The sequence below is a fragment of the Dermacentor silvarum genome, chromosome 11, assembly GCF_013339745.2.
Source record: "Dermacentor silvarum isolate Dsil-2018 chromosome 11, BIME_Dsil_1.4, whole genome shotgun sequence".
Classification (NCBI taxonomy): domain Eukaryota; kingdom Metazoa; phylum Arthropoda; class Arachnida; order Ixodida; family Ixodidae; genus Dermacentor; species Dermacentor silvarum.
In genome coordinates, this window is record NC_051164.1 from 104558583 (window position 1) to 104572383 (window position 13801).

General features: G+C 46.8%; 1 protein-coding gene across 1 annotated transcript in view; it reads right to left on the bottom strand.

The window, feature by feature from the left end:
* Nucleotides 1-6042, bottom strand: part of LOC119432345 (vitellogenin-5-like) — a 28976-nt gene extending 22934 nt beyond the window's left edge. The window contains 4 exon segments of the mRNA XM_049659429.1: nt 2971-3108; nt 3272-3406; nt 4578-4720; nt 5973-6042. Coding sequence (XP_049515386.1) covers nt 2971-3108; nt 3272-3406; nt 4578-4720; nt 5973-6042 — 486 coding nt within the window.
* Between the last annotated feature and the right edge of the window lie 7759 nt (nt 6043-13801).

The following is a 13801-nucleotide window of genomic DNA, read 5'->3' on the forward strand; positions in this document are numbered from 1 at the left end:
CATGCTCAAGTATGGTAGCGTTACCTGTCAATCAGGCACATGTGCGGGCCTATACGCGAGATGTAACTGTTTAAACATTTCATAGCTTCTTTATGCAATTTAAATCGAAGGCTGACTCACGCATGCACTTCCGCTACAATTGATCCATTAGACGCCGTTCTTCGTTCTTGTGCCTGTATAAAACAGCGCATTCATCGAATTTTGGCGTGCATTTGCAGTCTCCGCAGTGCAATAAAAGATTAGATGGAGATCCTCCCAGTTAACGACCTTTTACGCTTCATTAATCTCTGATTAACACAACAGCCTGTGTGCCCTACGTACTAGCGGCCGCAGCTCGAAGGAACGCTGTATATCACACAAGTACGACAGTCCGTCTGTTTACGAAGCTAATGCCTGTCCGCCTTTTGTCTTTTACCTGCTCATTCTGCATGATGACGTCCGCATGGTGATGCAGATCTTACCTAGCTTATTGGCAGCCGTAACGACAACGTTAACACCCTATCTACTTCCCACTTTCTTTAGCCTGTGCGATAAGGATTTTAATCATTTTTATTTATTAATAAATGGATGTATGGAATATTTATACGGCTCTTTTTCCTGTTACTATTGCTTTCTGCAGTCATGTTCAAACTTGAGGAAATTATGGACTTTTTTAAGCGTTAAACGACAGTGGCTACTGCAACGCGTGGATAGCCTACTTCTAATAGACGCGTAAACTCCGCATTAAAGCTGGCGCTCATTTTGTGCACACACGACTTGGCGACAGGGAACTCAAAGCATGACATGGCAATTTCATTTTTTACACCTTTAGAATCCTTGGATGAAAAGTTTAGCAACGGTTTTGAAGATCTATGGGATCACTGCCAGCACACGCGGATCTTCGGTAACGTCAAGGATATGTCTAGAAATTGAATTGTGCTACTCTGAGGCAATTCTTTTGTAAACTGTAGAAAGCAGAAAGCAGAAAGCCTCACATAACCTGAACTTTGAACGGGACGACACAATTCCAGGTAAACCATGCCATCGTCCTAGCTCGGAACAAACAAATAGCAATTATCGAAGCTACAGATGCCGGATTGTGCAGATAAGTAGGAGAGAAGTAGCAACATAAGTAGGAGACCGGTATACTGTCGTAATGGCTTACCATTGCTGCTAAAAAGTTTGAGAAATTCGCTTCTACATTAATGTGTTTGTCTACTTGGTGTGTTATTATGGACACTATTTTAGTAGGCAAAGTTCTTTTGTCTGATTGGTTCCAGTTGTCAAATCAATTCTTATTGGCACAAAAAAACGAAGTTCGAGAGAAAGCACTTGTTTTCACGGTGTAACACGCACGACATAAAACTTCACTCAGTCAGATTCCTATCGTGTGCTCAGCACGACCATCAAGCTGCGAAGCGATGTGCGATTAGTGATAGACTATACAGTTAGGCCAATGTGGGATGGTAATTTCAGAGTTTGGTATGGCATTTGTAATGTTTCGCATAATAAAGTACCGTATATTGTACCCACGAAGCAACAGCTGAGTCCGTGCATACTCTACAGCGGCTGGTACTTTCCTCATCGAGAGTGCGAAAGGTTAGTAGCGGTGTAAGCTGGGCGCTTGCTTGAATTTTTCAAATGCTGTACATCGGGTGTCCTTACGATTTTTTTTTGTCTCAAAATGATGACACATACATCTGCAGTCAGACTTCGGCCGAACAATCAAGAAGCAAAACCAGCGGCTTAGTTCTAAGAAACGCCGGCTTTGTAAGGAACAAACAGCGAAAACCTTGGAAGGCAGCTACAAAATAGACTAACAGTTTTAAAGCATGCCAACCAGAAATCTCCTGCACAATGCTCTGAACAAACAAAAAGGCGCTTACGGTCTGTTTCAGTTAAGTATGACGGAGCCTCTACATTGCGTAAGCATCCTGCCCGCGCACACACCTTGCAAGGGTTTCTCATGCGGGCTGTGCACCATTAATCTTAAATATTTTGATGCAGAAGTGTATATATTTGCAATAACTTAAGCACAGCGTTAACGTAAATTGTTCTTTCCTCCCATATTGTCTGATTCGGTCTTAAATTTCTTGTGTCCTCTATTACAGTGAGCTTTACTTCCTTGTGTTTTGAGCATTTGTAATGTTTCTTTTCCATGTTTACCTGTACATACATAGCCGCAGTGTGTTCATCTGTGTCAGTAGTGTTGGGATGATTATGTACTCAGATTTGTTACATGGCAATTCATACTTGTTTCTCATTTTTTGTTCTGAAGCCACCGTGAACTTACTTTCTCACCTTAGCTATCTCAAAGATTTCATACTATGAATTCGCGACCTTCTGTTGCGCAGTGTCAAGGTGCAGCTCTATTGACGTTGTCAGCGATTTTTATTTTTATATTAATTAACAGTCAACTTCTTTTCACCCTGGAACATCGGTTCCTTTCCTTCGTCCCAACTATTTCAAAAGAAGCGCGCGACACTCTCGCTTCATTAGCTCGTGTGCGAAAATATAACGATTACCTAACAATCAGGGAAACTCGTGTCGGATAGATGAGGTGGTTGGCCTTCTTTGACACTAAACGACGTACTCTACAAGCTAAACTCAACCGGTTAGATAACAGAGCGCAATCGAAAGATCCTTGGTCCATGTCCATTCTTGCGTGCAAAAGGCCACAAAAGCCTTTTGCACTTCGTGAAGGATACTGGATTGTATGAACGCTTGTGACAGTGGAGATTCGTCTGCGCCTGACTGATTCTATTATTTTTCTTTTCTCTCCTTATTTTTCTTCCCCTTTCCCCATCCCCAATTGTGGGGTAGCCAACCGGGCACGTCCTTGGTTAACCTCCCTACCTTTCCGTCTTCGCTTCTCTCTCTCTCTCTCTCTGTTCAACTCTCCGCACGTCTTATGGAAGAACAGCTTCCGGGACGCTGTTCACCGCAAGCATGTTTTCATAACTTCTTTTCATGTTACATGTTCCGGCTCACCTCCTTGACGTGGTACTCCTTGTCGTCGTGGTGCTCCTGGCGACCCTTGACCAGGTCCAGTTGGAAAAGGGACAGGATGCCCTTCTTGAGGTTCTTCACCCACAGCGGCTCGTTCTTGCCGATGGAGAACTCTTCGAGCTGGAATGGATTAAACGGAACACGTGAAAATCGTAAGCTCCAAGCAACTAATCTTCATGCATGCTCCCTGTGTACAGAATGCCTCTGCTTGTGTACGAACAACGCAAACAGGCCAATACAATTGATCACTTCCATTGGAAAGAAAGTTTCTGCGTTGCCGTACCTTTCCTTCGTCGAAATTTCCGGCGAATGGGCGCTCCAGGACCCCAGCGGCGTTCTCGTTCGCCGCGTAGTTGAACTCGTGGTGGGCAACGTCGATCTGCTCCGAGTTGAAGGAGTCCGCTTCGAAGTTCACAATCTGAAACAACCAGAGCGCGTGAATTAATTGAGTTGTCGCTTCCTGGGTGGTTCGCAAAGATGCCGAGCCTTCCAAATCTATCAGATAATGCATGCTTATCTAGGTACAAATGAAAAATTCTAGTGTTTTACGTGTCAGACTCATGATGTCATGAAGCACGTCGTAGTTTCATTTTGACCACCTGGGTTTCTTCAGCGTGCACACAGTGTACGGTACATGTGGGTTTTTGCATTTCGCGCCCATCGAAACGCGGCCGCCGTGTCCGCACATCAAACCCGCGACATCGTACATTGCAGCGCACCACCGAATGCACTAAGCCACCATGGCGGGTGCTTATAGGTAGTCACAGGTTGGAACCAACTTCATGTTTATGCACCCGCATGAACGCATCGCTTGAGTGACCCAGCTACAGCGTCAGAGGAAATGCTTTTGAATGTTCCCGCATATTCACGTTTGTCGAAGAATATCCATGTGAGCCTTCAAATTCTGCAACCCAGCCTGTGTATCGTTCGCTGGCGAATAACGGGAGCTCGCACTGACGGAAGGGCGCCTCCCTCGACTGCAACTGCGTCGGTTCCTGTCAAGCCAACTTACTTTGGCTGTAGACGCTTTCAAATTTGCGCTCTTGTTTTGGACTCTATTGGGATTCCACTCGTATGCAAACATTTCGTGAATATACTACTACCGTTTGCCTAATTATTATTGCTGTCATTTACTGCACCGATAAGCAATCGCAGGAAACGAACATTTAGAATAATACTCTAATCGACGTCTTGCTTGTCAAGGTTTCTTTTTTTCGCCCTCGATACTGAAATATTAAAAGATCGTCCCATGTGTCTGACCAACTAAGAGGTTTTAGTGTTGAAGTAGTACGTACTACCACGTTCTTTTACAATACTATCCAATATCCTGATCAGTGTCTTGTGCTCAGGAATAAAATAAATACAACCTTTGCGGTCTATTTTTACTCTGTTGAACATGGTACACCGCTGAATTTACTGCCACCTGGCCACAAAATCCAGACGTTTAACTTGTTTCTTTTTCACGCGTGCTGGTTATTTCGCCTCATGGTTCGTAAATCAGTGCCCCTTTCCTATTTGAATTTGTCTGTTTTCTTTCCGTACGGCCAATTTACATGCATATACCACGGTAATTTTGTTGAGTTTGTTACCTTGAAGTGGGTTCCATCAGGCTTCGGCTGCAGAACAAGCTTGGTTCGAAAGGCGATTCCTGATGACTGCAGGGGCTGCTCGGGATTGGCCACGTGCAGTGTTCCTTTGTACTTGTATACATACTCCTTGCCAACATCGAAGCCTGGCAAGGAACAGAGCGATATGCGTCAATTATTTTTTTTTCGCCTGAAGCAGAAGTTCGTTACAGGTGAAGAAACATCCAAGCAATGTTTTCTTTTTTCTTCAAACAGCAGCCATTTGATTGCACAAGTCATGGTCTTGAGCGGGAAGTCGGTTCAAAATATTCGTACCTTTAGACCACGACGAAGTACAGAGTTCGTATGATTATACAGACTGGATGCAAGAGAGAATCAGACTTTGACTTTCCCACTGGGCTAATGACTTCGGTTAAAGTGCATATAATGACAATAGATTGAGAAAGAATCAAAAGTCGTATACTCGCTAAGAACAGTCAATGTTGCCCGGTAACATGAATAACGGCCTCTAACTGCACTCGAAAGCGAAACTTGAGGCTAAATAGTGTTCATATAGGCGCCGATATTGAAAATAGGCATTTATAGGCATTTATAGACATTTAGGCACCAACGCCAAAATAGGCATTTATAGGCACTATGAAACCACTATAAAAGCCCTTCTTAACCTTTAATTCATGCTCATATATCAAAGTGGGGCGAAGGAGCGCAAGGAACAAAAAAGGCATTTGCGTAAAATCCGGTCTCTAGCTATGATACAAGATCTTAAATTGTCGCTATAATTCCAAGATTATAATACATTTCGCCGAGCTCAACGTATCATGTGCCACTTAAGATTTGTCAAATCTCTTGGGCTATAGATAATTTCCATGGAGCATGCTATCGAGTGCACCGATGAATGAGAAAACCAAAAGAAGTTCCTTCGTGGTTCTTTACATTCACCCGTCTTTAACGACCACATGTGAATAATCGAGAGAAAACGGATTGTGTTCGTGCGTCCATTAAATACTCGGATTATCTTGCCTTTCAACCTTATCACTCATTCTTTTTCTACTTACTAATTCAATGCACTTCAACCTACAATGGTATCCTAAGGAGTAGCTCCCTACGTATTTCTTTCCTTGCCTCCCACGTTGGCGAACACATCCTTTCTTTTTTCAAGCTTAACGTCAACGTAAACCACCACATTTCATTATACAATAACTTCGGTTTTCTTTGCAGGAATCCCTAGACAGCAAGCACATGACTGAAACATGCCCCGTGTCAGAATACTCAAAGCGTTGGAAGTCTTGCACACTTTGGCCACTCAGGCCTCCTATTTGCCCTTTACGCTTTAACCACAGATAGTCTCGTGCAGACACACTCGAGAGTTACGCGCAAGGAAGGCAGATGTCCACTTACCGGAGGCGGCCGCGACGAGCAACGATAGCCACAGAACCCTCATGGTGGTCCTTCAAGAACTCGCTTCCATTCCAAGCAGAGCTCTAGTCCGCGAACCCTCGGGGGCGCGTTTAAGTACTGCGGCTCGTACGGTACAGCGGCGCTACCCTGCAATGGAAAAAGCAGGTTCCGCGGTTGCAAAGAAGCGAGCATTGCGTTTCACTGCGATTCAGACGATAGAGGCCCCAGACGGGTCACTTGACGTTGAGACGGGAGAAAGAGGAGAGTTGTCCTTTTGGGGGCACCGATTCATGACAGGCCCATGGCGATGGCCGAGGGCAACGTTTTTTTCTAGCACTGCCTCGTGCTTGGACGTTGATTGTGGTTCCGGTTACATGATTGTGAAGTCGGCGCAGGTCTTCTTGAATGTCCACAGCAAGCGCGCTTGTACGTGCTGATTTCGGGAGCGAGGGGCCGACTAGGAAGCTGCCCTTGAAGACCGGGATGACGTCACGGAGATGGACAGTTCACTCTATTTTGGAGCTGCTGTTGCTGCGTCTCCTGACACCTGTTTTGGCGTGCTCGAGCCAGCCCCTGCGATAGCACTCTGCTGTTGCTAAAATTTTGCTTGCTCAGGATGCATATGCATGGAGATCTGGCATCAGGTTGCACTTTCCAAAACAAGGGTTTCGCAAATCGTCACCTGCAAGATAGAGCATCAGTGCTGCTACGGACGTCGTTGTGTTCACGTCTCACGTTCCACATTGCGGGCGAAAGTCCTCCTTCTCACTTTTTTAGGGGCCATGCGCTGGACGTAGTTTTGCTGTACGCTGTAGGCAAAATGCGATTATATTCATTTTGGCATTACAAGCATGTGATGGCTGCACAGTGACCACACATTCGTATTAAGTTATCACGTAGAGTATGTTCTATCATCAATGGCAAGGCTTCTTGGCGTATGTCAGTTGCTTCACAATTTAAAGCCTGTCGTTTTTTTCTGCAGTTTATGTTGTAATAAAGACGCATAGTTATCTTTTCCTGTATTCCGGCATTGAACATAAAAAAAAAGAACGCTGTCAGGCCTGGTCTTATTCGAGCAAAGTTTCCCTAAATGCTACATGAGTGAACCGTGCGTGCTCTGAAAGTAAAACACACTGTTATTACTTTTCGAAGATATATATTAGAGAAGTATTTCCAAGTGTTTTTCCACAGCACATGCTTTTGAGAATGACTGGTCTGCCTGTATTTTCGCTTTCTGCTGAAGAACTCACGATTTCCGTCATGTTTGAGTTCGCCACACAACTGCCTGAATAAGAGAGGTCGCTGGGGCTGATTGGTCAATGGTGGGGTCAAGTGGGCGTGGATGGAACGGGGTAAGACTTGTAGCCTCGAACTCACGGCGAACAATGCGCGTGACGTTCTCTTTTAAGGGTGGTGACGCGGTAAGGTCGACGCAAGACGACGTCGCAACTGTGTTAGGGACCCGGGAGAACGGTGGAATGACGCGGCGACTTTTGGCGAGCTCACAGCGGCGTATAAGTATCGCCGACCGCACCGTTTCAGTTTTTTTTTACAGTACTGACCAATTGTCTCCATGACCTAATCCTCGGACTCCACTTTCGTATAGCGCATTCAGCTTTGATCGACTGTTCTGCCGGTACCCTTTGCCTCGAACTTCCTCTACTCGCGCATATTCGTGCCGAACTGCCGAACAACTTTAGTACGATCACCTTCGTCCGCCTGCCACCTAAAGTCTTGACTTTTGTCGATTTGCTATCATCTTTTTCTTTGCCTGATGGTGATTACTTCTCCACACCTGTTCCTGATGTCCTTTTGATGCGCAAGATCACGGGGCCCCACTCCGTCGTCACCGTCGTCGATAACCGGACATGCCTCCCCGTCTTCAATTTTGGCCTGACAAAGGAAGTTATACCCCAAGGCATATGGGTTGCAACGCTGCGTGCCATAGGAGATGACCACGTCACGACGTTTTCAGTCGACGTCTGCTCCGGTTCTTCATCAAGTCCACAGGATGCTATTTGCTCTGACGCAATAGTTCGTCCCATGATTGCTGCGGACCTATTGCCTGAACAAGCAGCAGCTCTGTGTCGCCTTTTGGTTTCCTACCACGACATCTTCGACCTCAACAATCGACAATTGAGCCACACTTCAATTATTAAGCATAAATACTGGTGATGCTAGTCCTATACATCACCGGCCATATTGAATTTCTGCTTCAGAGCGTAAGGTTATTCATGATGAAGCAAACAAGATCCTTGCCAAAGGCATTGTTGAATCCTCGTCGAGCCCTTGGGCGTCGTCCGTTGTGCTTGTTAAATAGACAGATGGCACATGGCCTTTCTGCGTAGATTATCGTCATCTAAACCGAATTACCAAGAAAGATTTCTACCCCTTGCCTCGCATTGACGACGCCCTCGATTGTCCTACTTTCCATTAATAGACCTTTGGTCTGGTTATTGGCAAATTTCTGTGGAATAAAAGGACCAAGAGAAGACCGCGTTCGTCACCCCTGATGGTCTGTATCAATTCAAAGTTATGCCATTCAGTCTATGCAACGCTCCAGGAACGTTCGAAAGTCTGATGGACTCTTTGTTTCAAGCGTTCAAACGCTCAACATGCCTCTGCTACCTAGACCACGTTCTCGTATTTTCACGTACATATGAGACACACCTTGAGCGCTTATCAGCTGTTCAAGCTGTTCTTCTAGTCTTCCCCGAGGCTGGGCTTCAACTAAATTCATCGAAGTGTCACTTCGGTCGTCGACAGATTACAGTGCTGGGCCACCTCGTCGACGGTTCCGGTATTCAAACAGACCCGGAGAAAATTGGTGCTGTCACGTCTTTTCCTGTACCTCAGTCTGTCAAAGACGTCCGAAGTTTTGTGGGACTCTGCTCCTACTTCCGACCGTTCGTTAAAGACTTCGCAGCTTTTGCCCGACCACTTACTCATCTTCTGAAATAGGACGAGCCGTTCACATGGGGTCCCGCTCAAACTGCCGCGTTTGCCCACCTGACCAACATTCTCACCACGCCACCCATACTAGCCCACTTTGACCCGTGCTCTCCTACAGAGATCCGTATCGATGCCAGTGGTCACGGTATCGGAATCGGAGCAGTCTTAGCCCAACGCCAACAGCGTCAAGATCATGTTATCGCCTACGCTAGCCGCCGCCTTACAGCAGCGGAGTGCAACTATTCGATTACAGATCGTGAATGCCTGGCTCTCGCCTGGGCGGTTTCCAAATTCCGGCCGTACTTGTATGGCACGCACTTCTCTGTAATCAGAGACCGCCACGCACTCTGCTGGCTTTCCTCACTCAAGGATCCTACCGGCCGGCTTGGTCGTTGGTCTCTGCGGCTGCAAGAATATTCCCATGCAGTAGTGTACAAGTCGGGCCGATTACATCAACACACAGACTGTTTATCACGCTACCCAGTATACGAACCACCCGCCGGCCCTGGCACCGATGCCGACGCTTGCGTTTTCTCCGTTTCTCAGCTGCTACACGTCGCCGACGAGCAACGCCTGGATGCCACCTTGCGCGACATCATTTATCGCTTGGAATCTTCGCCTTCTGATTCGTCCCTTCACTTATTTGTTCTCCGGGATGGCGTATTATACCGCCACAACGTACGCCCCGATGGTCCTGCATTACTCCTCGTCATTCCTAAGCACCTCCGCTCAGTTGTTCTCCAAGAACTTCACGACTTACCAACGGCAGCTCACCTCGACGTCTCCTGCACCTACGATCGGATTTGCCGACGCTTCTTTTGGCCAGGCCCTGCCCACTCCGTCCGGAAATACGTTGCGCGTGTGAGAAATGCCAGCGCCGAAAAACACCATCAACGCTCCCTGCCGAATGCCATCAACCGATCGACATTCCTTCGGAGTCGTTCTCTCGCGTTGGCTTGGACTTACTTGTCCCTTTCCCCCCATCAATGTCTTGCAACAAGTGGGTCGCTGTGGCGACAGATTACGCCATGCGCTACACCATCACCAGTGCGCTTCCAACAAGCTGCGCCACAGATGTCGCCGATTTTCTCTTACGCGACGTGATTACCAGCATGGAGCTCCACACCAACTGCTCACTGACCGTGGTCGGACATTCCTTTATAATGTCATCGCCGACATATCTGGCGTCCTGTTCAACCAAGCGCAAGCTGACTGCTTCTTAACATCCACAGACTAGTCTCACGGAGCGTCTGAATCGAACCCTAAAAGACATGCTTGCAAAGTATGTCTCGTCCGAGCATACTGATTGGGACCTTGCCCTACCCTATCTCACTTTTGCATATAACTCTTCGCGTCACGACACTGCTGGTTTTCCCCCGTTCTTTCTGTTGTTCGGCTGAGAACTCGCATTGCCACTGGACGCATCCATTCCATCCTGCGCAGCAGAGACTAGCGAATATGCACTTGACGCCATCACCAGGGCAGCCCAAGCACGTGAAATTGCCCGCGCTCGCCCCCTGACCTCCCAAGAGAACCAACGGCGTTCGTACGATCGTCAACACAGAGGCGTCCACTTTTCGCCTGGATCTCCTGGTACTCCTGTGGTCCCCGACTCGTCACGTTGGTCTGTCAGAAAAACTCCTGTCTCGGTACACAGGTCCATATCGAGTGCTGCGTGCCGTGACTCCAGTTACTTATGAAATCGCCCCAGTCAGTACCAGTGCCTCATCTGCCCCAAATTACACTGACGTTGTGCATGTCGCACTCCTCAAACCATATTACTCTACTGTTATTACCCATATTTAGACGCACCGGGACGGTGCTTTTGCCGCCGGGTATAATGATACATGCAAGATTGCGCACCACGTTTACTACATCTCTTTATGATCAATTGAAATGGTGAATTTCTTGCATAGGGCCACCTACAAGAAAAAGCTAAAATTATATTTGCGGGAAAGACGTTTCAAAGGAAAAACGACAACCGTCAGAAGCTCCAAGAGAAAATCAAATTGGGCATTTGAAATTTCGCGAAGCTTTTTACGTGAAACCTTGAGATTAAAACACAGGCAGGTACACAACCGAGAAGTTGTGCAACAGCTTACAACTACTGTTTTCTCGGTAATTTTGAACATTTACCTTGAAATCTTAAAAATAATCCCAATTGTCCTCCAACAACTTATAGTGCATTTAGCGTGCCTCATATAATCAAACCGTAGTTCTGGCACGTGAAACCATAATTAATTCATATTGTAGTTAATGAAAATATGGAAAACTTACGGGCTCTACTTCTTTTTAATAACAATCGCATGAAGGTAACGAACATCAAAGCCAAGAGAAGTGCAAGGGAAACTAGCCGTTCTCACAGCGAAGCTGTCAATCGCTAGGGCATGGCGGCCGTGCGGAAGAACTATCATCATCAGCAATGCCTCCAGCGTCGTCGTCTTCTTCTGCAGCTGGCTCGTTGGCGCCCCTCGATGCAACCGTGCGAAATTATTCATTCAACAGCTCACAAAAATGTCAAGAAAACAAATTTAACAATGCATTCGGTTTGACTCAATGAGAAATTGCTGGACTGTGGAGCAAACATCCGTTTCGCTGAATCCCAGAGGAGAGGCCCCAAACGACAGTCGAATCACGACAGTAAACCTTTTTATCGCTTAAATGCTTCAGCCTTCGGTAGAAACTGTCACTTATTTACAGCGAAGCTGTAAATGGCTAGCGTTCCATGTATAGGCTTGAAGCCCTCCACCCCTAATAATAATAATAATAATAATAATAATAATAATAATAATAATAATAATAATAATAATAATAATAATAATAATAATAATAATAATAATAATAATAAATGAAATAAATAAATGAAGGTGCATTGTTTCAAGTCGATGGGCATACTGGAATCGCTGTGCACAGCACATGGACTGCCGAGCTGAAGGTGTTGCCATATACGCAAAGGACAGCATGTATGTCAATGTACAATCATACATCCTTGACTCGCAAAGGACAGTGCCACCGACTGTGGGGATATCTGTGCCGTACAAACGAAAGACAGAATTTTGATATCCACTGGGTATATACCTCCAGGCCCACCCAAGTGTGATATCGAGAAGTTCATGACCAGGCACTTTGCATGGGTTAGCCGTGATGACGCTAATCCTGTGGTCATCGTTGGAGACTCAGTTTGTGCTAGAAGAGTTTGGTTTGAAGTGCTACACCAATCCAATTCACTCAACTACTCAACAATGGTCGTTTATAGATTTAACTTTGGCCAAGACTCTGTCTAAGGTCGTAGCCGAACCAATGAGTGCACATCACAGTAATCACAAACCTGTGGTCACTACAATTACCAAATGGTTAAAAAAATGTGGTTGATCCCTCTTATATAGGAATCGGTATAGAACACGAAAGTGAAACGTGTCTTCACAGAAGTAGTGTAATGTTTATTGCACATTGATATATAATGTCTATTGGTGTTTTGTGGCTAAAGCGCCCTTAGGCGTTGATGCACCCACGCTGACGCCTGGTGGCACGTCTCCTCCATCACGACTACCAACGTCGATGACCATGAGCAACCGTCGTGCATATGGAAGCTGCACTACGCTGCACACGCTAGCACAACGCGAAAGACGAAGCACGTAACTGACACACTAATACAACGCGCAAGACAAAGCACGTAACTGAATCGTCACCGAGTCAAATCAGCGCGTACAGCGCGTCGTAATTGCAGCCTCCGCGATCAACTTCAGAACATTTTCAGAGCTAATTGCGGAGGCCACGCTCCGCTGTGCTGAGTACGGTGAACGCCACCTGGCGTTGGTAGTGCTTCTTGATGCCAGCGTCCCTTCGAATGCTGGCATCGAGGCGTCGTAGTGCTGAGACCACCGAAGCGTTCACTGTCGGTGCGCGTTAGTGTCATAATGCAGTACTTCTCTTTTCTGCTCGTAGGCGGCGGCACCGCCCCGAGCAAGAGCGCGGGTACACGGAGGAGTGTTAGATATATAAGGCGCGTCTGTGTAGCTCTCTGCAAATGCATTTGTGGCGCAATGGGTTAAACGCTCGGCGATCTATCGTCGCGGACCGAGAGGTCGTGGGTTCGATTTCCAGATTTTGCATGTTTGCGGAACTTTTTCTTCTGGTTTCTTTCTTTGTATTATGTTCGTGTACATTGTAAGCTGACGTATTTCCGTGACGGAAATACGTCAGTGAAGTCTTGGTGGTCCCCGGCATAAAACACTTTCGTGTTAAAAAGTTGTCGCAGTTTCACCTGAAATACGAAGCATCAATTGCGATAGCAAACTTGTAGAGAGCTATACGGAGTAATAATATTAGCTTTATCAGCTGTATAAACTTGGACATGCAGCAGCATCGGCAACACGCAGAACTGTTGTCGATGCCATCGGCGTTTTGCCCGCGTTCGCTCAAAACAGCGTGCGGCGTTGGTGACTGTTGCCGGAGCCTCTGATATAAATAGGCACTGCGTGCCGCAGCTAAACGTCGCCTCCCTTCCCTCCCCCTCCCCCACGGCCTCTCGCGCGTCGGAAGAAGGCGCGTTTGCTCTACATATATGGTGATTGTAAAGGAGAAAAGAGAGGCCTACTTCTGCAGCCCTTAAGCGAGCACGGCGCAGAACGCGCGTTTGTTCTTCGCCGTGCGTTCACTCCCCGTGAAAGACGCGTCCCTCGCGCCCTTTCACTCGCACATACAGCGTTCGGCGGCGCGCGGCGACGATTTCATCTCCAAATGACGTCATACGGAACCTCACGGCAACGGCGACGGCGACGACGACGGCGACGACGACGGCGACGCCGACGGCAGAAATCTGCTTTTGAGTGTCCATATAATTGCTATCGCAATAATAAAAAAATACACGCACCCTT